This window comes from Lolium rigidum, chromosome 5, assembly GCF_022539505.1.
Source record: "Lolium rigidum isolate FL_2022 chromosome 5, APGP_CSIRO_Lrig_0.1, whole genome shotgun sequence".
Lineage (NCBI taxonomy): Eukaryota > Viridiplantae > Streptophyta > Magnoliopsida > Poales > Poaceae > Lolium > Lolium rigidum.
The window spans coordinates 176,474,800-176,499,305 of record NC_061512.1 but is presented as its reverse complement, the minus strand read 5'-3'; the positions used below and the strand labels follow the sequence as shown (position 1 = coordinate 176,499,305).

Sequence of the window (24,506 nt, the reverse complement as noted above, 5' to 3'; positions counted from 1 at the left end):
AATGAGTTATGGACCTTGCTATGTTCCGTTGTACTACTCGAGGGATGTAATATTTGCGAAATGGTACTTCGTGAATGTTATATCAACGACTGGCATACTACAACATGCAGTGGTATGCAGGGTCACCACATGAACCTAGGTAGATCATGTGTCTCGTGTGTGTTTGTGTGAGTTTATCCTTAATCTCCCCCTCCTCCGGATCCCTCGGTGCACATTTAGCCACAACATAAGCCTACCCATGGCACATGTATGTTCACCACGACGACAACATGAGAGAGAGAGCGATAGAACAAGCTACTTCCACAAACCCAAAGTCTAGGGATGGACTACTCCCTCTTCATCATGCAAATCAAGGAGATGTTGGAGAGGTTGGAGTCGTGAAGCAACAACGCTCTGATGGTGTTTCCCCACCAATATTCACTATACCTCCTCTATTTTGTGTTCTGTGGTGTGCCATGCTTCCTGACCGCGAAGACGGTTGTATATATAGACATTTTTAGGTCAAGATGAGTCCAAGGGCAAAAAACCCGACAACATCGGAGCTAGGATGGGGAAGTGGGCCCCATGGTGCGCAGGGGGTATCACCCCACTCCATTTGCCCTCTTTTTGACCTCTGGCTGGCCAGGTGGGGTTCAAGTGCACCAAGTATTTTTTCCAAAAAAAAATCGGTAGAAAAAATCTTATGTCCTTCAGAGTCCGTGAAGGTCCATGAATGTTAAAATAGGTAAAAATAGGGTTTTCCTGCAGGGTTATAATACAAATAAAAGGGATATTTTAGAAAAATCCACTAAATTATTCTAAATCATGATCATAACCACTTATACGAATCAATTATGATGGAATATGGCACAATAAACTACAAAGATCATAAATGCATTTTAGATGCATCAAATGCTTTTTTTTCATGCTCCTCCTTGAGATTAGGCTAGACGTTGTTCCTCCGATAGATCATCAAATGTGATGATGTTATCGACGTTATTCTTTGGATTGATTTTTGTTCGAATGAGTCATAAATTTCTCCTTAGCCCACTTTAGATAGGCTTTCCCCCAACATTTTCAGATTCTTTTGGCAATGAGACTTGGGTGCTAGTGAAAATCTGCAATTGTGCAAGGGAGGTACTATAGGTTGCAGTACTTGACCAAGTCACATGAGCTCCTGTTGATTTTTCACTTATTTGGCTAAAACTATTGTGAAGGTGCGGAGCCGAATTATGGATATCACTAGTAGCATGTGGTGCTAAAAAATTACTAAATGAGGCGCATCATATAATGGTTGAGATCCTTTGTCCACCGGCATGTGCGAAGGTGAATCAACATATTGCAAGTTATTTGCCGGTGAATAAAAATGTAAAACGCCCTCTTGCATGACATTGAAGTTTCTAACATTGGGTGTTTCATACTGATTAACCAAACTCATCATGCTATTCACCGGCATATGAACTTCTAGGGTCGTCGATACATGAGATCTCAAGTTTACATGTTACAATTAAGTTGGTAAAATTATATGAAGTTTAAGCATGATAATTATTTTGCATTGGTTCTTGTACGTGGCTAGAACTAGGGATAGCCGATACAATACGCATATAAAGGGATGCAGCTGTTATTACTGTTCAGATAGACCGACAAGCTATTGTTGAAGCTAAATATTTGTACCGATAAATTACTTTTGAGATAATGCAGGTACTTAACGACCCTTAAAAATGACTATTAAACAATAAAGATCGGGAAATTACTCTCGACGAAGTTGAAGATCTTCACTGATAAAATTGCTGCTGTTTTTTTCCAGAGCCGAGAATTTCTTTTCTTTTTCTTTTTTTGAGAGTATGCGAACGCGTACCATAATTTTATAGAAGGCAGAATGATATGTACAAGAGAGGCTCCTACTGCGAACAGAGGGTGCCAGCAACTCCAGGAAACAAAAAGGCTACTCTACTCACCCATTATCTAGGACTCCGACCATCAGCTACCCTAAACCTAGTCGAGATGTAGCTACACTCCTCCAAGATCAATTGTGTCATGGTCCTGACCGAGAGCTGGCGGATTGCGCTATGGCTCGCGGTTAGCAACATTCAGCGCGACGGGAACGCCCCTGATGTCTTCTCCTGGCCATGGTCAAGCTCGGGGAAGTATAGCGCTAAGTCCACCTATAGCATGTTCATGCATGGGAGCGAGAGGTCCCAGCTCGGGGAGGCAATTTGGAGAAGTAATGCTTCCCAAAGAGCAAGTTGTTCAACTGGCTGACGGCGCAGAGAAGGATCTAGACTTCGGACAGGCGAGCCAAATTTGCACTTCAGCAGTATTCTTCGGCATGCTTTGTGTGCGACCAGGAGGAGGCCGGACACGGCAGACCACATCATCCTCCAGTGTGTGGTGGCTAGGGAAACCTGGCACCGCTGCGGATGTGCCCTAGGGCTGAACTTCCAGGTGCCCACGGCCAACAACCACTGCGGTGGATTGGTGGGTTACGGAGAGACAAAGATTCAGAGTAGCGGACAGAAGATGCTTTGATGGTCTGGTCTACATGACGGCGTATACCCTCTGGAAGAACAGGAATGCAATGCAGAGCCGAGAATTTCTACTAATAAATTACTACGATAAGAAGTTATCAAGAAAAACACTGGAAAATTATGAAAAACAATTTTGTCAAAAAATCCCGGGCCCAAGACATTGTTCACCGCGCATGAGCTCGCCAAACCCTTGTAGCAGCTTTCATTCACGACCTCCATCCAACGTTGGCAAAATTTCAATCTCCGAGCTATATAAACCTGTCCTGGCCCGGTGGCCCCTGCGGCGGTGGGACCGGATCCCTCACTGGCCTGCGGGCTCTGCCAATCCCGGTGACGTGGCCATCCCAATCCCGGTTCCACGTCACAGAGACCTATCATCCACCGATCGATCCAGATCCGACGGCCCACACGCCTCCGCGCCCCCGCCCGGGCCCAGCCGCAGCGACTGGAACCCGTGGTCGGCTTCGTCCCCATCCTCTTCAGATCTCTCTCAACTCCCCGCTATTAATTACCCACCGCTCTCTCCATCCTTCTCTCTCCGTAGCTTCCCTCTCGCCGTCCGCCTCCCTCCCGCCTCCCTCCCTAGGGTTCGACGCCCGCCCGCCCGCGGCGAACCTTCCCGCCCGCCTCGCCGGCGGCGTCCGCGGCCAGGTAACACCCCCCGTCCCCGCCCGGATCTCGCGCCGATCCCGCGATCCCTGTCCCTTCCCGATTCGCGCGCAGATCTGTGTCGCGTGCTGTTTTTCTCTGCTCGATCCGTGTCGGAATTCGCCTAGCGCTGAGCCGTGCATCCGTGCTTAGCCTCTCGAGGTGATGCGGCCGGCTGGCTTGGTAGGTGGGTGAGCCGTCCAGATCCATGCGAATCTAGGATGCCGCGACCGTTGCATGGGCGCTCCTACGTTCGCCGGAGTCGTTAATCGACGGCGATATTTGGTCGGTGCGAATGATGCGATGTGATGTTTCGTTGGTGGATCTGTGCTTGATCTCGTCGAGTCTCCTATTTTTGGCGCACTTGATTGATACATGGGTTTAAGCAAAGCGTTGGTTCTGTCAGCTGGCTTGTCGTGTAGTAGTTTGCAAGGAATATACTAGCTAAATTGGTTCGTGATCCAAGCTAGTTCACCCAATTAATATCCGAGAGTTGTAATTGGGACGCTTTGTAGATAGGCGAGAGAATTTGTAAGCATCTGCAAACTGTCTGTTCCCTTGTATTTTAGCTTTAGGTAGATAGCCCTGCTCGAATTGTCTGAACTGAAATATAGCTGTCATCAAGTATTAATGAGAAAGCTAACAGTTTCTCATTTTATTGCGGTACAAATGACCTGAAATAGAACTCCTGTACATTTTGAATATAACGAGCCCGGTTGATTTATGTGGTCAAGTTTTGTTTTGATTTTACACATGTCTGCATGTCTAGGTAGCTTCACTTATGTTTAAGCCAAATGTGAATTGCTGTGACATTTACCGTGTTATTTGATGTTTTCAGTTTATCCATGTGAATTGCTGTACATAACGCTGATATGTTTTCTTTTGGTGTACACAGAAACATGGCTGGCGGCTTCCGCGTGCTGCATCTCGTCAGGCCCTTCCTGGCCTTCCTGCCTGAAGTGCAGAGTGCTGACAGGAAGATACCATTCAGGGAAAAAGTCATCTACACCGTCATTTCTCTCTTCATCTTCCTGGTGTGCAGTCAGCTCCCGCTCTATGGCATCCACTCAACTACTGGAGCAGATCCTTTCTACTGGATGCGTGTTATCCTTGCCTCAAACCGTGGTACTGTCATGGAGCTGGGTATCACCCCAATTGTGACGTCTGGAATGGTCATGCAACTTCTGGTGGGATCCAAGATTATTGAAGTTGACAACAGTGTGAGAGAGGATCGTGCTCTCCTGTAAGTATTTGTTTGGAATTTCATAATTGTGTGATTTAATTTTCTCACTGAAGTTATAAATGTTCAGGAGTATTATTGTGTCCATAGTCTCATTTATATGTAGTTTTTCATTCGTGCACTGAATTGGCAGTGAATGCAAAGCTTGCTCATTCATGTCATAATATATCCAGTACTATTCTGATGAATGCTCTACTTCTTTACTCAGGAATGGTGCACAGAAGTTGCTTGGCATCCTGATTGCCATTGGGGAAGCTGTGGCATATGTTCTCTCTGGAATGTATGGCAGTGTGAGCCAACTTGGAACTGGCAATGCTATTCTCATTATCCTTCAGCTTTTCTTTGCTGGCATCATTGTCATCTGTCTAGATGAACTTCTCCAGAAGGGCTATGGTTTGGGTTCTGGCATTTCTCTGTTCATTGCTACCAACATCTGGTAAGCAATACTGAACTTCATTTTTCTTATTTATTCATGTGTTGTTCCATTGCCAGTTGGCTTATGGTGAATTTGCTGTTATGCAGTGAGAACATCATCTGGAAGGCGTTCAGCCCCACAACCATCAACAGTGGACGTGGTGCTGAATTTGAAGGGGCTGTCATTGCATTGTTCCATCTGTTGATTACTCGGTCTGATAAAGTCCGTGCCCTACGAGAGGCTTTCTACCGTCAGAATCTGCCAAATGTGACCAATTTGCTTGCTACTGTATTGGTCTTCCTCATAGTTATCTATTTCCAAGGCTTCCGTGTTGTGCTTCCAGTGAGATCAAAGAATGCTCGTGGGCAGCAAGGCTCATACCCAATCAAGCTGTTCTACACTTCCAACATGCCCATCATTCTGCACTCTGCACTGATTACCAACCTGTACTTCATTTCCCAGGTACAGGATTCAGTTTGAGAGCTGTACCAATTATTGTAATCACTTGCATGCATGGTTAGGTGCTGACTTGTTTTAATTGTTTATTGCAGCTTCTGTACAGGAAGTACAGTGGAAATTTCCTGGTTAACCTTCTCGGCATCTGGAAGGAATCTGAATACTCTGGTCATTCTATCCCTGTTGGTGGTCTTGCTTACTATGTGACAGCACCATCCAGGTGAATAATTCATTTCTTGGCACCTTCCTTTTCCATTTTGTTGTCTAGGTTTACTTACCATGTTGACAACTGCAGTTTGGCTGATATTCTGGCGAATCCATTCCATGCATTGTTCTATGTGGTCTTCATGCTGTCAGCATGTGCTCTCTTCTCAAAAACATGGATTGAAGTTTCTGGTTCATCGGCCAAGGATGTTGCTAAGCAGCTCAAGGTAAACACAGCGCACATACAGTATTTGTCTTGTCTAGTTGCTGTTCCTTTTTGCATTTATGATGTATCATATCTCACAAGTCATAATAATATTATGTGCGTTAGATGTCTATTTTCATGTAAGGTGGCAAGTTTCCAAATTCTGAAATCTGTGCATATAGAACTCCAAATATTTGTATGATACTATGCAAATTTAAACATCAATTATTTTGGTATATGATCCAGTAATAAGACATTACTGTCTGTCTGTAGAACTAGTTTGTTTTCCTGTAGGTTGCTCAGTTGTTCCAATTGTATTTTGCTAATATGGACACAAGTGTTAAATTGCGGTGTTTTGTTGTCTGTTCTTGGTAATGTAGTCCAGTTTGCAAAAACTTGTATTTAATCATTGTGTAATTGAACAGGAACAACAAATGGTGATGCCAGGCCATCGTGAGTCAAACTTGCAGAAGGAGTTGAACAGATACATCCCTACTGCTGCTGCATTTGGTGGAGTATGCATTGGCGCGTTGACTGTTCTGGCTGATTTCATGGGTGCTATCGGTTCAGGAACCGGTATACTGCTGGCCGTTACCATCATCTACCAATACTTCGAGACCTTTGAGAAGGAAAGAGCGACAGAGCTTGGTTTCTTTGGTTTTTGATTCATAGCTTTGGGGGCATGTTATGGCTGCAGCTCAGTCTTCTCGACGGTCTTAGTACTTCTTGGCTGGCTGTTGTGGTTGTAACTGGAGATCTTAAATTATGTTTAGGCTGCCCGACTTATTTACAGTTGAGAAATTTGTAGATGCTGCGTGCATTCTCAGGCCAGTTTGGTGGCGGACCTGTCCAAGGACGGACATGGCCACCATCGACCATCTTTGTAGCCTTCTCATGTCTTTTGACTATAGCAACTGAATGTTTTGGGATCAATTTAGTTATCCAGAGCTGAGTATATGTTTCTTTTTTGCTTGTGACCCTTGTTAATCTCTCTGATACATTGAACTATGAAGTAATGCAGTTTTTTTGCGATTTGCAAGACACCTGTGATATTTATCTCATGTTCTGAAAATTGTTGTTGCTCTTTGCTCTTATCTGGTTTCGTTTTTCTTTTCAACATTTAGCTGTTGTCACATTGAGGTGATGTCCTTTAGATGAACGAACAGTCAAATGTAACCACCATGTAAATAAAAAGAAATAAAGAGTCAAGTACTCGAGCAATTAATTAAGAGCCTTACTAATCACGGAGCACTTCAGAGCCTATATAGACTTTTTGCTACTGTAATAATAAGAGTCAAGTACTTGAGCAATTAATTAAAAGCCTTACTAATCAGAGAGCACTTCAGAGCCTATATAGACTTTTTGCTACTGTAATATTCATCCGTCCAAAAAAGGATGTTTCAATTTTGTCAAAATTGGGATGTATATACTAAATCGGGTCTAGATACATCCAAATTTAGTAAAACTTAAGGGGATATTCACTTTGGCTCATAGGAGCATTTGCTCCCATTGTGTGAATCTACATTTCGAAGTGTCAAAAAATTCTAAACTAAAAAATTTCATGTACATCTACATATTTTATGTTCGTACACAAGTTTTCAAAAAAAACTATAAAAATTTGTGGCTCCAGTAAAAAAGACAAATTTTGATGCTATAACACGACTATGTATAGGACATTTTTTTATCTTTTTTGTACACGCCACATAAAATGTTGTTTCTCCATGAAAACTTGTGCACTAACATAGAATGTCACGATGTACAACAAAAAAATTATGTCAGAATTTTTTGACATTTTTAAAATTGTTTTTTAATTATTTTGTATAATAGGAGCATTTGCTCCTATGAGCCAAAACGCCACCTCCTAAATTTCCAGTGCGACGCATCACGTGTAGCTGAAGTTGTGCTCCCTCAGTGCTAAATAAATGTCTTAGTTTGGGAGTAAAAATTGTTGACACTTATTTTAGAGCAGAGAAAGTACTAAATCAGTAACTTAGAGGAAGTACTCGCTCGGTCCTCTACTCCCATGAAACATGTCTTAGATTAGTAACTATATACAGGACGAGATTGGTGCACATGGGCCCTGTTTCTTTAAAAAAATAAAAAATCATATTTTTAAGCTTCAAACAAATCCGAAAATAAATCTGTATATAGTCAATGTTGTATTCCACAAACTTGTAAAATATCAACTTCGAATACTTTATATTCTGATCTACACAAAAATGACAAAAGTGTAGATCTGAGTAGTCATTTTCAAATCTCTAAAAACATATCAGATTTTGTCATTCTTGTCTAGCACAAAATAAAACGAATTTAGGGTTGAGATTTTACATGAGATGTATCATTGAAAGTCCCCAAAATTATTTTCAGATTTTTTGGTAAGTTGTAAAAATATCTTTTAATTTTTTTAAATGGCAAGAGCACTGGAGCTCGGGAGTCAAAAACACTTTTTGCTATGAACATCGAAATTTAGATACCAATGCCGTTGCTTTTTCAATACTATACCCTCCATCTCATGAAACTTACCTTAAAATCTTAAATTTGTCTAAATTTAGATGTATTCACACACTAAATAATGTCTAAATGTATCTAAATTTAGATAAATATAAGTTAACTTTCACAGGATAGAGGGAGAGGTAGTATGATACTAGCATGTTGCAGTTATATTTAATTGTTTTCCAACAGGTGATTAAAATAACATGAGGTGTCACCGCATTCTTACAAAGTTGAAGCAGAAGCATAATAATATAACATTCTGGTCAAAAAGTCTGAATGACACAATTCTCCACATCGAAATAACCTCCCGTTAACATTTTTTCCACTATCTATCCTCGAGCTACAGATGATCTTTCACCAAGCGAAGAACCTAGCTCACACGATCAAGCCGTCAACTTATCCTTGCCACGTGATCTAACGTTCTTGGCGACCTCAACGATCTCATCAATCTGGTTTTCCACCAGCTCATTCAGCTGCTCCTCCTGAGTCTTGAGATCTTCTGGCTGCTGCTCGACCGTCTGATCATCTGAGTCTGCACCCTCCTTTGTCCAGTACACAGCAAATGATGATTCCTCATCAAAACTAGTTGCCATTTGGACAAGCCGCTTCCCGTTGGTTCCAGAGGCACCACCAAGCAACTCGCCCTTGGTGCGGTCGTAGATGCAGGCCCTGAAGTTGTCAATGCACTTGCGGTCCTCGGAATCAAGGTGTACATAGATCAGGATCTCCCAGCACCGCAGGAACTGCTTCTTGTTGATCTTCAGCTTCAGTCGTACAGTCTCAGCCAGGTCAGTCGGTGGAGCCATTGTCAAACTGCCGGTCCTTTTTGACAGGTTGGTCCCCTCCAGGGACAAGATCATGTCACCAAGAGCAGGCTTGATTGGCTCAAAGGTGAGAAGACGGAGACAGTCGATGGACGAACGTACATACTGCAGATAATCAGAAGGGTCTTCTATGGTTACATCATATATGTTCTCAGATTCTGCGATGGAATTGATGGACTCGAGAAGACAACGCCCGTAGCCTTCACCCTGATAAGGTGGCAAGACCAGTATCTGTGAAAGCAAAAGTAACATATCAGCAGAACATCCAAAGCAGGACAACCACTTTACTTCCCAAAAATAAGCTTATGCAATTATGTTGAAGTAGGTCAAACATCTGATGTAACAGAATATATAAGCTTGCTTCAAAGAAAATGACTACATATATAACAGAAATAGTGCAGACACATGAAATAGACAGTTCAAGATGCAATAGGGGTCCAACCTGACTTATACGCAAGCGCGTGCTCTCAGGGTAACGATAAAAATGATGGAAGGCTGCAAAGCCTAGTAACTGATATTTTGAAGCAGATGACTCCAGTGCTGCCTTCTTCACTACAAGGAGCATTTCCCATCCATGTTCTGTGATATCTATAGGTGTGGAACCTAGAGTGCAATGGTGTTAGAAGAAGGCTCCAAACTGATTTGACCACTATACTCTAAACCTTTCAGTTACCTTCAACCAGAAGCAGAACAAGTGATATCAGACGGGAATAAAGAAATGCAGCAGCACCTTGGAGTTCAACTCGAACAATCTAGAAACAAAAAAGCAGATCAAACTCAGGACAAAAGCAGCCCTAAATGAGTATGTTAATATCTCAAATAAAACAAAAGGAGGATGGCAACAGTTTGAATGCAACTAGTTTAGATCTAAACTAGATATCCACACAGAATTCTGAAACTGGAGAAGTAATATTCTCGCAATCACATGAACATTTACTCTGCAGAAGCATCAATGCAAAACTGCATCTTAATATACTAAGTAATAGATCTTGATAGGTAAACATCTCTTTAAAGAACTTCATTTATGAGCTAAGTTTAAGAACCAAGTCAACAAAATGTCATCAATCAAATCACTCATCTGGCAGTTCAAAAAGAATACCTACCTCAACTGCCAAATCATCTTCGTCCGAGGCATAATGTTTAATAGGGGTACCATTCTTCACAACATCACTGCACAGATGAAAAAATAAGTCCCACCCTGACTCCAGAAGTAATACAGAAATGCAGCTGTTGGGATCTGTAAATAAAGGTACCTTATATAGTCACATTCCTTTGAGAATGTTTCCAGAAGTTCATCCTTTTCTACTAGGTTTTCCCCAAAAATGTTCTGTCAAAAAGAGCAAATGAATATTACAAAGTCATGCATGTGGAAGTTTCTTCTATTGAAAGGCATTCTACACAAATAGACCTTTACCTGAAGGACAGGTTTTAGATCTGTGATTCCTTTCCCTCCCTGAAAGAAATTAATCAATTATATGTTATTTGATGGCTTGAGAAAATCAGGATATGGTTAGTTAGTTACCATTACTGACAAAATAAATGTGAAGTTCCAGACTCAAGATTAAGTCGGATAACAGTATACACTATACAGAATCATTAGTGTAAGAAATTAAAGTTGTCATGCTGATGGTTAGTGGTTAAACAAGATGAGTGCTATGAAAAAACAAGATTTCTATTTTAGCAAACTCATGTAAAAACGCATGGCAAATGCACGCAATTAAAAGTGGCAACACCAAAATATCTACATGATATTTCACAATGTTTGCAAGTGGAAATTATCGAAGAGGTGGTGCCAGCTATAAACATTTAAATGATTAACCACATCATGCTAATATGCTATTTGTGATAGGAAGCATATTTTAGCAATAAAAACCAAATGCTTAATGTTTATATTATAACAAATGGTTACCACTAACCATACTACATGCATATAAATAAGAAACAGATTGCAACAAACAGTAATCACGAGCGTAACAAAAAAGTAGAGATTATCTGTAGTTCTGTGCAGACAAAGTTAAGATTCAGGACACGTGAACGTAAAATAGTCTCATAATATCACGACAGAATAACCAATACTTGTAAAAATAAATTTTAGAAAAACAAGTACTCACGTCAGATGTTTCCTTGAACGAAATCTCAGCATACGCATGCAATGATATAGCACTTATCCACACGTTGATCTGCACCAATTGAGATATCAGACATAAACAAGGATTCCATATTGCAAATAACAAGCGTGTCAAAGATACAAACATAAATAAAAAGAACACAGGGATTGTAGAGCCTGTTATTTCATCATTAAAATTATCTACGGAAAGATAAATCTACTAATTTGTTTTCTACCTTGAGATCTGTGTAGCCATATATCTTGCCATCTTCACCAAAGAAATGATTTAGGTCAAATGGCTCTAGAGAAATGCTGTCTTCTGAGCCCACATCATCAGAATTTCTTGCTGCAGTCATGCCAACAGCAAAATACATTAAAAAACTGAAGAACACAGATAACTGTATTATATGTTCATTGAGTTCCGTTCCAGAACTGACAGGTATAATTGTTTGCTTACAGTTAATTAAAACTTGTAACTAAGCATGAACAGCGCATAATTTAGCATTATGTTACACGATTCTTCTTTACACTATGTAACGTTTTCACCTCAACTTTGGTACAGCAAAATATTTTGTTATTACTTATAACTCTACTCCAAGGATGTATCTCTCTCTTAAGTGGCAATAGACTAAGATAGTTGTTGCTACAAATTCTGAGCTGCAATTCCCTGCTATATAAGCTAGTGCAGATTTGCACAACAGAAAATTCGAAAAAATGCTAATGCTTGCGACCAAAATATTTCAGATTAGGTAAGACTAGGAAGGCAATTCCATACCGATAAACACTTGCATGCAATCATTTGCCTCAGTTCCAGCATCTGCAGAACATATAAAAAGAGATTACGTTAAATTTGGCCATGTACCTATGCAAAAAAAAAAACGTAAAGCAACAAAATAAATGTCAGAAGATTAACACATTTACATCATAAACAACACAGGCAAACTGTAGCTCTACAAGACCAATAGAATTTGGAAGGAGTTACTGTCCTCCCTGTTTCTACAGGCCAATTTGTTGGACCTCTCATCAGCATAATTAACAGATCAAACAGCTTGCAATTCCGTAAGCAAACTAGCGAAGATACAAAGTTCTCTCTGAACTGCAGTGAGCATCTTAATCCTTCCACAGGATGTAAGTGACCGTGCAAAAATAACCAGATCAACAGCTCCACAAGCAAGCACCAATCAATTGTGCACTTATGCAAAATCAACTACCCCTGTTGACTAACACAGAACATTTTAAGGAAATCCCACACTTGATACTGCCCATCAGAGGAAAGGCCACTCCGTCTGAACCCAACGGAGCACGAATCCAGCAGCAGAAACAGCTCAAGTCGAGGCCACCCCCGCCTCAGATCAGTGACCCCGCGTGCGTCCCTACGCCAGACCCCGCCGCAACGAGCCTACACGAGAGCCCCCCAGGATCTAACAGGACCACCAGCCGCAGCATAAGCGAAACCAAATCTACGAATCGGGGGAGGAGGCGGGGAAGGCCGGGGTTGGGTACCGATGCCGGCGAAGCCCACGCGGCGGCGCTTGTTGCCGTCAGCGGCGGCGGCGGCGGCGCTCCCCTTCTGCTTGAGCGCCATGGGTAGTCCGGTCGATCTGGTGGCGGGGCGGGCGGGCTAGGGTTTGGGGTTTTAAGGGAGGAGAAGAGGCGGGAGATTGGGGAAGGTGGAGGCGGGAAATGGGGAATTGCTGTGGGGAGCGAGTGGTGTGAGTCTTGTGTCTTGTGTGAGCGACAAGTGAGGCTACCCAGGGGTACAATAGGAATTATTTCTTCTTAGCCAAGGACATATTGGTAACCTGCAACTCTAGCCGTGCGATCTTGGATGGATGGCCCACATCGAAGGAGAGATCCGCCCACTTAGGCCGTGTTCGGCTAATCCCCACCTCAAGTGGATTGAAGTATATCGGAGGAATTGAGACTTGCAAGGGTTTTAATACCACTTTTATCCCCTTCAGTCCACCAAAAATCTCACCTAAACGAACAAGACCTTAACAATATCGGGTCTAGCACCGCCACCGGCTGCCACTGGTGATGTAGGCATGAGGCTACTATGAACGAGGGCGATGGTGGGCTTTTGGTGGTGGCGTGACCTTTTGACGTGGTGACCTCTCGCATCGGTTGATTCGTGATTCGTGATGCGTGTCCGGGGGCATGCCTCCTTACCGGTTTCCAATGGTATGATTTTTGTGTCATATATTTCATATATTGTTGGCTCTTTTGGGATGAAAATCCACCATCTGTTCTTCATTAGTTAGATCCAACATTTTCGTTATCCAGGGGACTTAACAGCAGTGGGCGAGAAACAACCATTTTGCAACAAGAACGCAACTTGTCCTTCAAACTAGAACGATTAACCCCTCAACTTGAGATTCTCTCCTACTACAAGTAGAGCTACACTATGAGCAACGTTAATGCAGATTATCTTGATCTTCTCCCCTGGTGACAGATATCATAGCATACACCTCACTCGAACAATCGTGTATTTTCAGTCGTCGGCTGTCGTCTCTACTTGTTTGGATCATCTGAGCAACCAAAGAACAATCAAGATAATCCCTCCACCCCACAAAATTGTCTCAGCTTTATTAAAATTTGGATGTATCTAATTACTAGATAGTGTCTAAATACATCCAATTTTTGACAAAGTTAAAACACATTTGGTGAGATTGTTATTTTCCCAAGCACGCCAAACCTTGTTTTTATCCACACAATGTCTCATGTAGCCCAAAGAAACTCTTCCTTGCTGGCAGCGCTCAACAACCCCAGACCGGCGACAGAGAGAATGCCACCTAATTAACAAACCTACTCCCTTCGTCTGGAAGTATGTGACTCCAATTTATCGAGATTCGCATGTATTTGTCGAGACGTGTTGGGTCACGACATAGAGAAGTACACTACTGTAACACAAGCTGCACGACGACGAGACAAGCCCACCAGGCATGGGAGCAGAATACACTCTGTTTTGCTTCTTGAACATGACAGTCATAGGACAGGAAAAAGTACATTTTACCCGTCTGGTTAAGCAGAGCTAATTGAAGAGCTTATATAAGGAGATAAAAAAAGCAACTAGCGTAACTTTCACTCACAGATGACGCCATTTCCTTGCATAGATGTCTACAATCCGAAGGGTCTATAACTGCCAATATATGTTGTAAGAAACAGCAATACGGAACGATCATCTCACAGTAACCTCTCTAGTTGCAACATATGAAACAGAAGGAAAGCTTCGGTTTGTAAATCATCAACAAATAATCATCCCAAAAAATACATACTATCTACTCTCTCAGTCCTATAGTATAAGATGTTATTACAACCAATATAGGAGCATATTGGTTGTAATAACATCATATTATGAGACAAAGGGAGTACATCTCAAGATCAGCCCCTGAGGCACCAGCACTAAGTCAGCGAGAGAATTTTATACACAGGTTTTCCATTGCCACCAGGACTCAGACAAAAATGAACAGTCAGTTCCTCAAGTCCCTACTACTGTCATCATCACTACGAAAGAACAGGATTTATACACCATTTCACATCTTTATAGCCAAAGCCAGCTACACCTTTTACTGTAAAAAAGAATGAGAACAGAAAACAGTAATCCTGTGGAAAACAACAAAATTTCTCTACTGTTATTTCAAGCCATTGTTGTTACTCATGATTATTATAGTACCACATTGAAGATAAATGCATACGAGAAAACAACTGCAATTTTCTGAAGGTAAATATTACATTAAAGTATTCAAGACATTTCAAAAGTCACCATTCAAAAGTGATAAAGCGAATGAACAACTGAAGGATACAAAAAGGGAGTTCTTGCCCAGCGGTGGCGACTGATGGCGATATGCCGGCGATTGGAGTGATGCCGTTCTTCTCTTCTTCCTCCTCAATCCATCTTGGTGAGTACGCTTTCTTTTTTCCCCAGAACAACATCTCCCTGTTTCTCCTTCTCCTTGCCCAGCTCCTCTATCTCCACGTGCTGCTCCTCCCCCAATTTGATCCCCTTTTTTCTTTTGAGCCACACCCAAAGAAATCCCCAAATCCCTTCTTCCCCAGCCCCTATTTCGTCGGATCTGCTCTATTTCGAATTGAATCGTACGTTTGAGGCTCTCTCCTGGAATATAGTAGTGTTCCTCGTCAGATCTTCTTCGTTTCCTAGCTACGCACCAACAGCTTGCTACCGTCTGTGTACACTTCGTGCTCCTACCTCTGCTATGTGTGGACAACACACGAGGGAGCTGAGGTCAACCCCGATTCTAAACCTGACAAGAAGCCAAACTTCCTCGTCTGCGCCCCCTCCCACGTTGCATCTGCAGGTGGCGCTCATGTCGAACTTGCTCGGAGAGCCACCCGATGCAGCCGGCACTTCAGGACACCGACCTCCAGAAGCTGATTTGGATGACGCATATGAAAATTTGCACATCCTGGCTGCCCCCACTGCAGTTGAAGATCGAAGAGTGTGTCGACCCACGGCTGGCTCTTCTACCTCTTACAGTGTCCACCATCGATTTCGAACCCAGTTATTTGGTCACAGTGAAGTCATTGTCACTCCTCCAAATCAAGGAAAGAATAGTACTGATGAAAGAAACAACTCGATGGTTACACGGAATAATTGGTCAAGAGAAAATAGGAAACAAAATTGGGCAGCGCTGCAAGCACCTAAGGCATCTCGGGATACTATGAAGCTCGTCGGCTGGAACTGTCGAGGTATGGGCAAGAACCTTGACATTTCCACTAAGATGGAATACCTTGCTAGGTTCATGAACTCCACAGGTGCACAAATAACTTTTGTTTCAGAAACAAGAACATCAAGGTACAACTCTTCCCATCTTAATTCTCGTTTCAGCATTGGCGATAGTTATGTAGTGCCATCCAATGGTCGTTCGGGCGGGCTTTGGATGCTTTGGACTGATGAAGTTTGTGTCTCGGTCAAGTTCTCTAACCACTATATGATATTAGCTCTAGTTATCAATCGAACAACTAATGTGGAATTTGCTTTGGCTTGTGTTTATGGAGATCCCCATCACCGTGAAACTAGGATGATATGGGACCATGTTTTTAACTTTGTAAATGAAAGCCTAGGTAAGCCAGTGGTATGCATAGGTGATTTGAATGATATCATGTCTGATGCAGAAACCACTTCTATTAATGTTAATAGATATCGTATGCGTGCTATCAATTCCTATGTCAAACAATGTGGTCTTTTTGACTTGGGGTTTAGTGGGCCGGCTTACACTTGGACAAATATGCGTTTTCCTCTACACCTATCTTTGAGAGGCTTGATCGTTGTCTAGCTAATGCGAGAATGGTGTGGTCCGTATCCTAATACAAATGTGTTTAATTTACCAATCATCCACTCGCCGAGTGATCATGCGCCTATTCTAATTTCCATCGAGTCTCGGTTCGTAGACCCAAACTTCATTTTAAATTTGAAAACCGGTGGACTTTTGAGGAAGACTTTCAAGGAATTGCGAGAAAATGCTTGGGCCTCTTCGGTTAATAAACCGTTCTATGCTAGAACCACTAACCTTGCAGGATCTTTGAAAAAATGGTGCAAGAAGAAAAAACCTCTACAACAACAGCTTGACTGTATTCAAGATCAGATCAATGATATTCAAATGAAGCCAGTGGAACTCCAGGACCACTCCCTTCAGGCAAGGCTAGTAACCCAATATGAAGAGAATTTGGCCAAACTCACAGAATTCTATAGACAGCGAGCAAAAAAACATTGGGCGACCCAAGGTGACAGGAACACTTCCTTCTTTCACAATGCTGTTCAAAAGCGTAACCGTCGAAATCGTATTGTTTCTATTAAAGACTCTAATGGAAATAGTCTGTTTGATCACGATGATATTGCTAAGGAGTTTGTTAATTATTTTAGGACTATTTTTCGCTCCTCCTCTACTAACAATGACAGGCCCAACTTAAACACAACATTGCCGCAAGATACCAACGACTTCACCAACTCGATTCCCGACAAACGGGAGTTATGGGGAATTCTAAAAGCCATGAAGAAGAATGCCTCTCCTGGACTCGATGGATTCAATGTGGGTTTCTACCTTTCGGCTTGGAGTTGGATTGGAGATGATGTGACCAACCTGGTAAGAAACTTCTACACCACTGGTATTATACCACCTCATCTCAATGATACTCAAATTGCCCTCATTCCTAAGAAAATTGCTCCCCAACTTCCTACTGACTTTAGACCCATAAGCTTGTGTAACGTGGTTTACAAAATCATTGCTAAATCTTTGGCCACAGATTGAAAGAGCATTTACCTGATTACATCCACCCTTCACAACAAGCTTTTATTGAAGGTAGACGCATAAGTAATAATATTATTTTGGCTCAAGAAATTGCACACTCGTTCTCTCTTACTTCGTGGAAAAGCCTTGATTTTATGCTGAAAATTGACCTTGCCAAAGCTTTTGATAGAATAGAGTGGTGCTTCATTGTCTCGGCCCTTGCTCGAAAAGGACTACGAAGTCATTTCATAAATCTTGTGCATGCATGTATTTCCTCGCCGACGTTCTCTGTGATCATTAATGGCCAATCTTTTGCGAAATTCAATAGTACTAGAGGAATTAGACAAGGGTGTCCTTTGTCGCCGTATCTCTTTGTTCTTGCGGTAAATGAGTTATCTCTAATGCTACAGGATGCCCTGCAGGCCAATCATCTCTCGGGTATTTCGCTCGGACCAAATTGCCCACCTATTCACTCTTTGATGTTTGCAGATGACTTGATTATTTGTGGCAAAGCTGAGGTGCAGGAAGCTAATACTATCGTACATATTTTAGACCTTTTTTGTCATGAATCAGGGCAAACACCAAATTGGAGTAAATCTGGTATCTTATTCAGCAAAAATGTTGCTATGCAAGATAAAGAAGATATTAAAAGAATCTTTCCAGCTCCAGACATTGACAGTTCCTTTGTACATTTAGGCCACCCGCTTATTTTGCCCTCCAAAGAAAGATCAGCTGCATACAACTTTGTATATGATAAATTCAAATCCAAGCTTGCTTCCTACAAAGCCAACCGACTATCCCATGCAGCAAGATTAACCCTTATAAAATCTGTCTTCTCTTCCATCCCTGTTTACTACATGTCCAATATCCTTTTCTCAAAGAAATTTCTCTCGAAATTAACGGCAATCATAAGGAATTTCTGGTGGACAGGTGTTCGAGATGATCAAACTACTAAAAGCTTGTGCCTTAGAGCATGGGCTGATGTTTGTATTGCAAAAAATATTGGTGGCCTCGGTGTTCGAAATTTGCAGGCACTTAATCAAGGCCTAATCCTCTCGGCAGCTTGGAGACTAGCAAAGGAGCCACAAAGCCAAATAGCCCAGATTCTCAAGGCAAAATATCATCATGATACATCCATCTGGAGAGCCAAGCCAGATAAACCAAAATCTGCTTTTTGGGCTGCAATTCTCAAGGTAAAACCTCTTTTAGTATCTGCCTCCATTTGTCAAATTGTTGATGGTAGCAGCTCGATCTGGAGCTCTCCCTGGTTTCTAGGTTGGGAAGACATATATGATCATCTTGTTATACAAGATCAGCCTTTCAGCTATCCTGCTACAGTGAAAGATCTTTGGATTCCTGGTCAAAAGCAATGGAATGCTAGCTTAATCAATTCACTATTCACTTCACAAACCGCAAATGCAATTCTTCAAACACCTATAATTAATGCGTCTGGACAAGATACTTTGGTTTGGACACTAACCCCTGCAGGTAATTGGTCCTCTAAAAGTGCATATAGGCACTGCTTCAACAATCTGCAGCTTCCTCCAAGACAACGTCCGAAGATTGTTCCGCAGGAAACCATAGCCCTTCTTAATCAGGTCTGGCAAGATAAGCAGATGGCGCCGCGAATTCAGACTTTTGCCTGGAGACTTCTTAGGAGAGCTCTTCCTACTGGTAAGAGAGCGAGTAAGTTCTCTCAACATATCAAAGAAAATTGCTCTCAATGTGGTAACGTTGAAGATGAAATGCACATGCTCTTCCTCTGTCCATTTTCTAAGGCAGCTTGGTTTTCTTCACCTTGGTATATTAAAACTGAACTGATAGCTGCAAATCATCATTCAGTTCCTGACATGATTCAGTATCTTATTAATTCAAGGCACCCACATATTAATACCACTTCTTTATACACTTTCTTGTGGTGTCTTTGGAAAGCTCGGAACAACGCACTCTTTTGCAGGAAACGTTGCAGTCCTTATCAGGTGTTCGCGGCAGCAAATGCAATTATCCAGGGAACCAAATTAGAAGATGCAAACTCTTTTCAAGATCGTAATTCAACTGAAGCATCATCAGATGATACCATACAACTGCAGGTTGCGTCCGTTCAGCACATGACTCCATCACCAGGGGCTACAGTCAGGAACATCGCAACCATATCAGGATCCATCATTTTCTCTGACGCTGCTTGGTCTCCAGGACTTGACGGCCAGCCGGCACCTGCGGGTTTAGGTATTTTTATGCAGATTTGCGGTGATAGGACTTGCTCCCAGATTTGCATCTCGGCCATCTCACCGCCAGCCTCATCAGCTATTCAGGCTGAAGCTTTTGGTTTGTTGCTTGCAAGCCAGCTCGTAGAGCTGCTTCACATTCAGCAACCAACCTACTTAACGGACAATGCCACTTTGGCAACTGCTGCTGCTGCTCAGGATCTGCATCTCGCTCCAGGACATTGGACAATCAGGCCACAACTTGCTCACATGGCAGCTATCTCTTCCTTCGATGCCTCGAAGGTCTTTCATATTTCTAGGAGCAACAATTTCAGAGCACATCATCATGCTAGATTAGCTCTTAAACTCCAGAATAGACCTTTTAGTTTCAGATGCTTACGTACAGACAATGGAGCTTGTCTAAATGCAGGTGTAACCTCAATGTCTTGCGTGTCTCAATGCACGCTTGTCTTTGTAAGATGTTGCTAGATCAATAAAAATGGAGTGTTCAAAAAAAAAAAAAAAAGTGATAAAGCATATACATATATGCATGTAGGCAGCAAAGCCTGCGTCTCGGTGCGTTGATACTTGATAGGAAGAAAAACTCACAAGCCTAAGAATAGGCAAATACAACCCAAGACCCAAGACAACGAACCATGGTCACTGACGAGCATTACAAAGGATGTGAACAAGCTGCAGGAGAATGACTTTTAGGGTGGCTTTGAAATAGCGATATAAATCATGATAAACGTCTTGAACAAAATAATGGCTAATTTGTCTATTAGTATAAACATTCACTATGAGACAGTAGAGGCATCAAGAGCTAAAGCGGACCTTCAGTACCCTGTCCATCAGATTGGCTGGTTACAATTCGAAGTTGGTCAATTCCCATAAGATATGGATGGTGATCAAGTACTAGATAATAACTGCATCTTTTGTAAGCTTTGTTATAGTATTTGGAGATTTTCTACCCACAATCCTAGCTCAAGCAAACCTTACTGTACACACTTCATCTGATATGGCTGAAACTATTAAACATTCCAGTGTGTACAGTCTTGGCTGCAGGTTTCAGTGCTTCAGAAGTTCCAAATACATTCCAGAACCTTAGAGTCTCATCTGCTGCGACAGAGGCTACCGTGCTGCCATCAGGGCTCTGCAACAAACAAAAAATATAACAAGGAATCATTCATCAACAGCATAAGCAAGCAATCATCATCACTATACTGTGCCACCAGAGAGAGACATACCTGTGCCAAGCAGAGGACACGAGAAGTGTGACCTTCAAGTTCAGCCAATTTAACCATTGATGGGTATTTCCATAAAATGAGTGGTTTTTGTATAAAACCACAAGCACTCAGTAGCTCTTTCTCATTCTTATTCCAGATTAGTGCACATACTTGGGCTTCAGTATCAACAGAATTCAAACATAAACCTGTGTGCGTGTTCCAGAATTTGATGCATCTATCATTTCCACCACCACCAGAGGCAAGTAAGTTGCTCTGAAATGGACACCAGGCAAGAGCTTTCACTGCAGACAAGTGGTCATTAAACCTGTGAAGCCATCTAGTATGACCCAGTGATGGATTAGAAGATGCCATCGATGCATCCCATATGTGCACTAGGTTGTCGTTTCCACCACTTGCCAATTGCTGACAAGATCCTGACCATCTCAGCCCGCACACCTCAGCTTCATGCCCTCGGTATGTCTGAACAATATGAGATCTCATCCTGACATCGTTGTTCACGATCTTGCCATCCATTCCACCGGTTGTCAGGATGTTACTGTTCCATGCCAGCGAACCAACCCTTGATTCATGGACACCTTGGAGTGTTCTCAGCTGCAAAATTTATGAGATGTATTTGTATCAGTATGAGCTGATGTTGTGTACAATGCAGTACAAGTGATGTTGTTTACAATGCAGTACAAGTGTTGTATCAATATGAGCTAACCTTGCGACTAGAGCTCGCGTCCCAGAGCTGGATGTCAGAAGAGTTTAGGCCAATGGCAATATGTTGTCCCTCACAGGACCAGCTGACACTAGTGATGGGACCATTGTCATCGTCAACAGTCACAAGCTCAGAAGTTGAGCTATCAGATGAATTCCACAAGTACAAGGTATTCTCAAGGGCAATGGACACCACATTTTTGCTTCCCCAATCCAACACGTTAAGATAGTAATCATCAACCACTCCAGGGGCATCTAGCGTCCTCTCAGCAAACTGAAAAAGTAGGCAATCTAAGCACAATGTAACAAATAGAATAATGGTACTTGCCTGAAGACACAGAAGGGCAGAAGGTCCACAAACAGCAACACAATTTGCATACCTTTGGAATCTTTCGGTGCTGTTTAGCAGGATTGATCTGACTGGAAGTCTGAGTTTCGGCTGAAATCTGCTGCAGCATCCCTTGAGGCTCTGGTGGCTTGTTCCTGAAGGCAAGAATCCTGGTTCTGCCGCCCAGGAATTTCTCAGCTAGAAGCCTCCTGTATGCTTGTTTAGCTGGTGGTACCATGCCTTCATTTTCCTGGTCCTTCTTAGGTTCCGTAAGGAGGTAATATGCCATGTCCATGTCCATTGCTGATCTATCTGGTATGAATCTGTCACCCTAACATTATAAAGGTTCATACACAAATTAGACATGTTATTTTTTTCAAATGTTAGTGTAAAATCAGACAATTACTCAGAAAGCTAAGAATCATTACACCTGGTATATTTCAGTGATGTGTTTGCTGGAAGTTGGTACATAAAAGAGGCAAAGTTTTATTTACGACCCGAAGGAAATGAGGTGTGATTACATGACATGATACCGTCGGAGTTTTCCAGAGCAGGCAACTGCGACACAAATACATAACGATTCATACTGATTCTAATGTGAAGTAACCAAGCTCAAAGTAAGAACTGTTGAGGAAAACAGATAAAAACAGTGCATTCAACATGTAAGTGCAGCAACATATATATTAAGAAGTATACAATAGATATTAATGTATGCATAAAATTGTATCAAATATAAACACCACAGTGCTAACATAACAGACAACCAATTCATGTTTGAAATGAAGAGCACAGGAGAACAAACTAAAGTTTATGAAGGATTAATCTTTCGCAACCGAATGCACTGAACCAATGCATTGTTTATATTTGACATACCAAGGGCTGAATAAAGCACATTCAGTAGTTTCTTATTGATGATACCAACACCAATGAGGCCTAAAGGAAGTAGTCACTCTGATCCAAATTACTTGTAATCTGTGACAAGTAATTTGGATCAGAGGAAGTATTGCATTTTAAAGCAGTACAGGTAGATCTTCAGAAATAGTTATCAAACACCAAATGGGACCAATTAAAACTAGGAACTAATCAAGAAATCATACTGACCTTTTATAAAAATATAATCAAAATATTTTGCGATGTTTGCATTTCAAAAGGTAACCATTTTAGCATTTCCGTTCTTTGTACATCCTTGTGTTTTTATTCTCTTTTGGACCCAATCTTACGGGGTCGTCTTGTATATGTTAACTATTTGTCTTGCATTATATGACGTAGGGAATGTTCTACCTTTTTGCACAAAAGGAATTAAATTTTGAACAGAAAATTACAGTTTATAAATGATTCATTCCTTCTCAAAAAAATATACGAATTAACCATCTAGGGCTGAAAAAAAGAGCCTCTTTACAGAAACAGTAGTATGCGTAACCCCATGTGGTCCACTATCATACAGTTTCAATAGTTTTTTTGGTAAAAATACCAATACGGATTAGATCTAATATTATGGATTATTTCCAGGGAAAAAATCAAGAGATCATGCTGAGCATTACAACTGTCAAATTACATGCGTTGTGTTTCAAGAAGAAACCCTTTCAGCAAAAGCCCTGCGCAAGAAATGCATAAACACAAATAGTCTGGTTCAGAAGGAGGAGGCACACTTCTTACCAATCAACACCTGTCCCATAACAACAAAAGAAAAGAAAAAGTTCCTTGGAATTCATAACTGCTAACTCATCCATAGCTTGGATACGATCACACATTTCCTAAAATAGCCTCTAATTGGGACATTTGCTCTAGAACATCAAGAACCATCAAATATTAATTTCTAGCGAAGAAATCAAGAGATCACGCTGAGGTTTAGAACTGTGAAATCACATAGCGTTGTGTTTCAAGAAGAAAACCTTTCAGGAAAAGCCCTGAGCAAGAAACTGCATAAACACAAATAGTTTTGTTCGGAAGGAAGAATCGTACTACTACTTCTTACCAATCACCACGAGTCCCATAATAACAAAAGAAAAACATTCCTTGGCATTCATAGCTGCTAACTCATCCATATCTTGGATACGATCACGCATTTCCTAAATTAGCCACTAATCGGACCATTTGCTCTAGAACATCAAGAACCGCCAAATATTTCTTTCGGAAATTACCAAATATTTCGTCAATAACCGCCTAATCATGGATAACTAGGACGCAAGCACGGGATCCCTATCAAGAACGAGCGAGCGAGCGCACGGCAACCATCGGGGAATCGGACAAAGGAAGCAACCAAGAATATCCCCAAGAATCGGAGGAAAGAAGGCAAGAAAAGAGGGGGGTTTCGCGGCAACTCACGTAGCATTTGGTGGACGGGTTCTTGGAGTTGGTGCAGAGGGACGGCATGTACGGCCTACTCGGGCCGGCGGATCCAGGCGCCGGCGGAAGCATCTCCGGCCGGCGGCGTCTCGGCGGCCGGGACGAGCTGCAGCCCGCCGCCTCCATGGGCGAGGGAAAACAACGAGAAATTCCCCCGACGGATCGGACAACCAGCAGCGCAGCGATATGCAAGAATTGATCTGAGGAAATTGAAAGAGTCGAGCGTGTTGGAGTGCGGAGGCGATCGATGTGGGTTGCGAGGCACGGAGGAATTCGCCGGCGAGGTTTTGGGGAGGATTGGGGGGCGTTTGGTGTTCGGGAGATTTTCCTCTTTTTTT

At 42.1% G+C, this 24,506-nt stretch overlaps 3 protein-coding genes across 3 annotated transcripts; 1 reads left to right on the top strand and 2 right to left on the bottom strand.

Annotated features, from left to right (window-relative positions):
• Positions 1-3,055: 3,055 nt before the first annotated feature.
• LOC124651554 (protein transport protein Sec61 subunit alpha-like) lies at positions 3,056-6,647 on the top strand. Its single transcript, XM_047190622.1, has 7 exons — positions 3,056-3,158; positions 4,051-4,398; positions 4,604-4,831; positions 4,918-5,272; positions 5,362-5,486; positions 5,562-5,697; positions 6,101-6,647. The coding sequence occupies exons 2-7, from the start codon at positions 4,055-4,057 to the stop codon at positions 6,338-6,340; spliced, it is 1,428 nt and encodes a 475-aa protein (XP_047046578.1). The 5' UTR covers positions 3,056-3,158; positions 4,051-4,054; the 3' UTR covers positions 6,341-6,647.
• Positions 6,648-8,377: 1,730 nt separating this feature from the next.
• On the bottom strand, positions 8,378-12,684 carry LOC124653823 (probable histone acetyltransferase type B catalytic subunit). Its single transcript, XM_047192889.1, has 10 exons — positions 12,603-12,684; positions 11,875-11,916; positions 11,336-11,445; positions 11,104-11,172; positions 10,407-10,445; positions 10,246-10,319; positions 10,096-10,162; positions 9,666-9,744; positions 9,435-9,595; positions 8,378-9,223 (listed from the first exon to the last, which is right to left on the bottom strand). Exons 1-10 carry the CDS (start codon positions 12,682-12,684, stop codon positions 8,552-8,554), a joined length of 1,395 nt encoding a protein of 464 aa, XP_047048845.1. The 3' UTR covers positions 8,378-8,551.
• Positions 12,685-20,264: 7,580 nt separating this feature from the next.
• LOC124656182 (cell division cycle 20.2, cofactor of APC complex-like) lies at positions 20,265-24,294 on the bottom strand. Its single transcript, XM_047194974.1, has 5 exons — positions 24,148-24,294; positions 21,875-22,153; positions 21,499-21,768; positions 20,796-21,386; positions 20,265-20,701 (listed from the first exon to the last, which is right to left on the bottom strand). The coding sequence occupies exons 1-5, from the start codon at positions 24,292-24,294 to the stop codon at positions 20,558-20,560; spliced, it is 1,431 nt and encodes a 476-aa protein (XP_047050930.1). The 3' UTR covers positions 20,265-20,557.
• Positions 24,295-24,506: the final 212 nt, after the last annotated feature.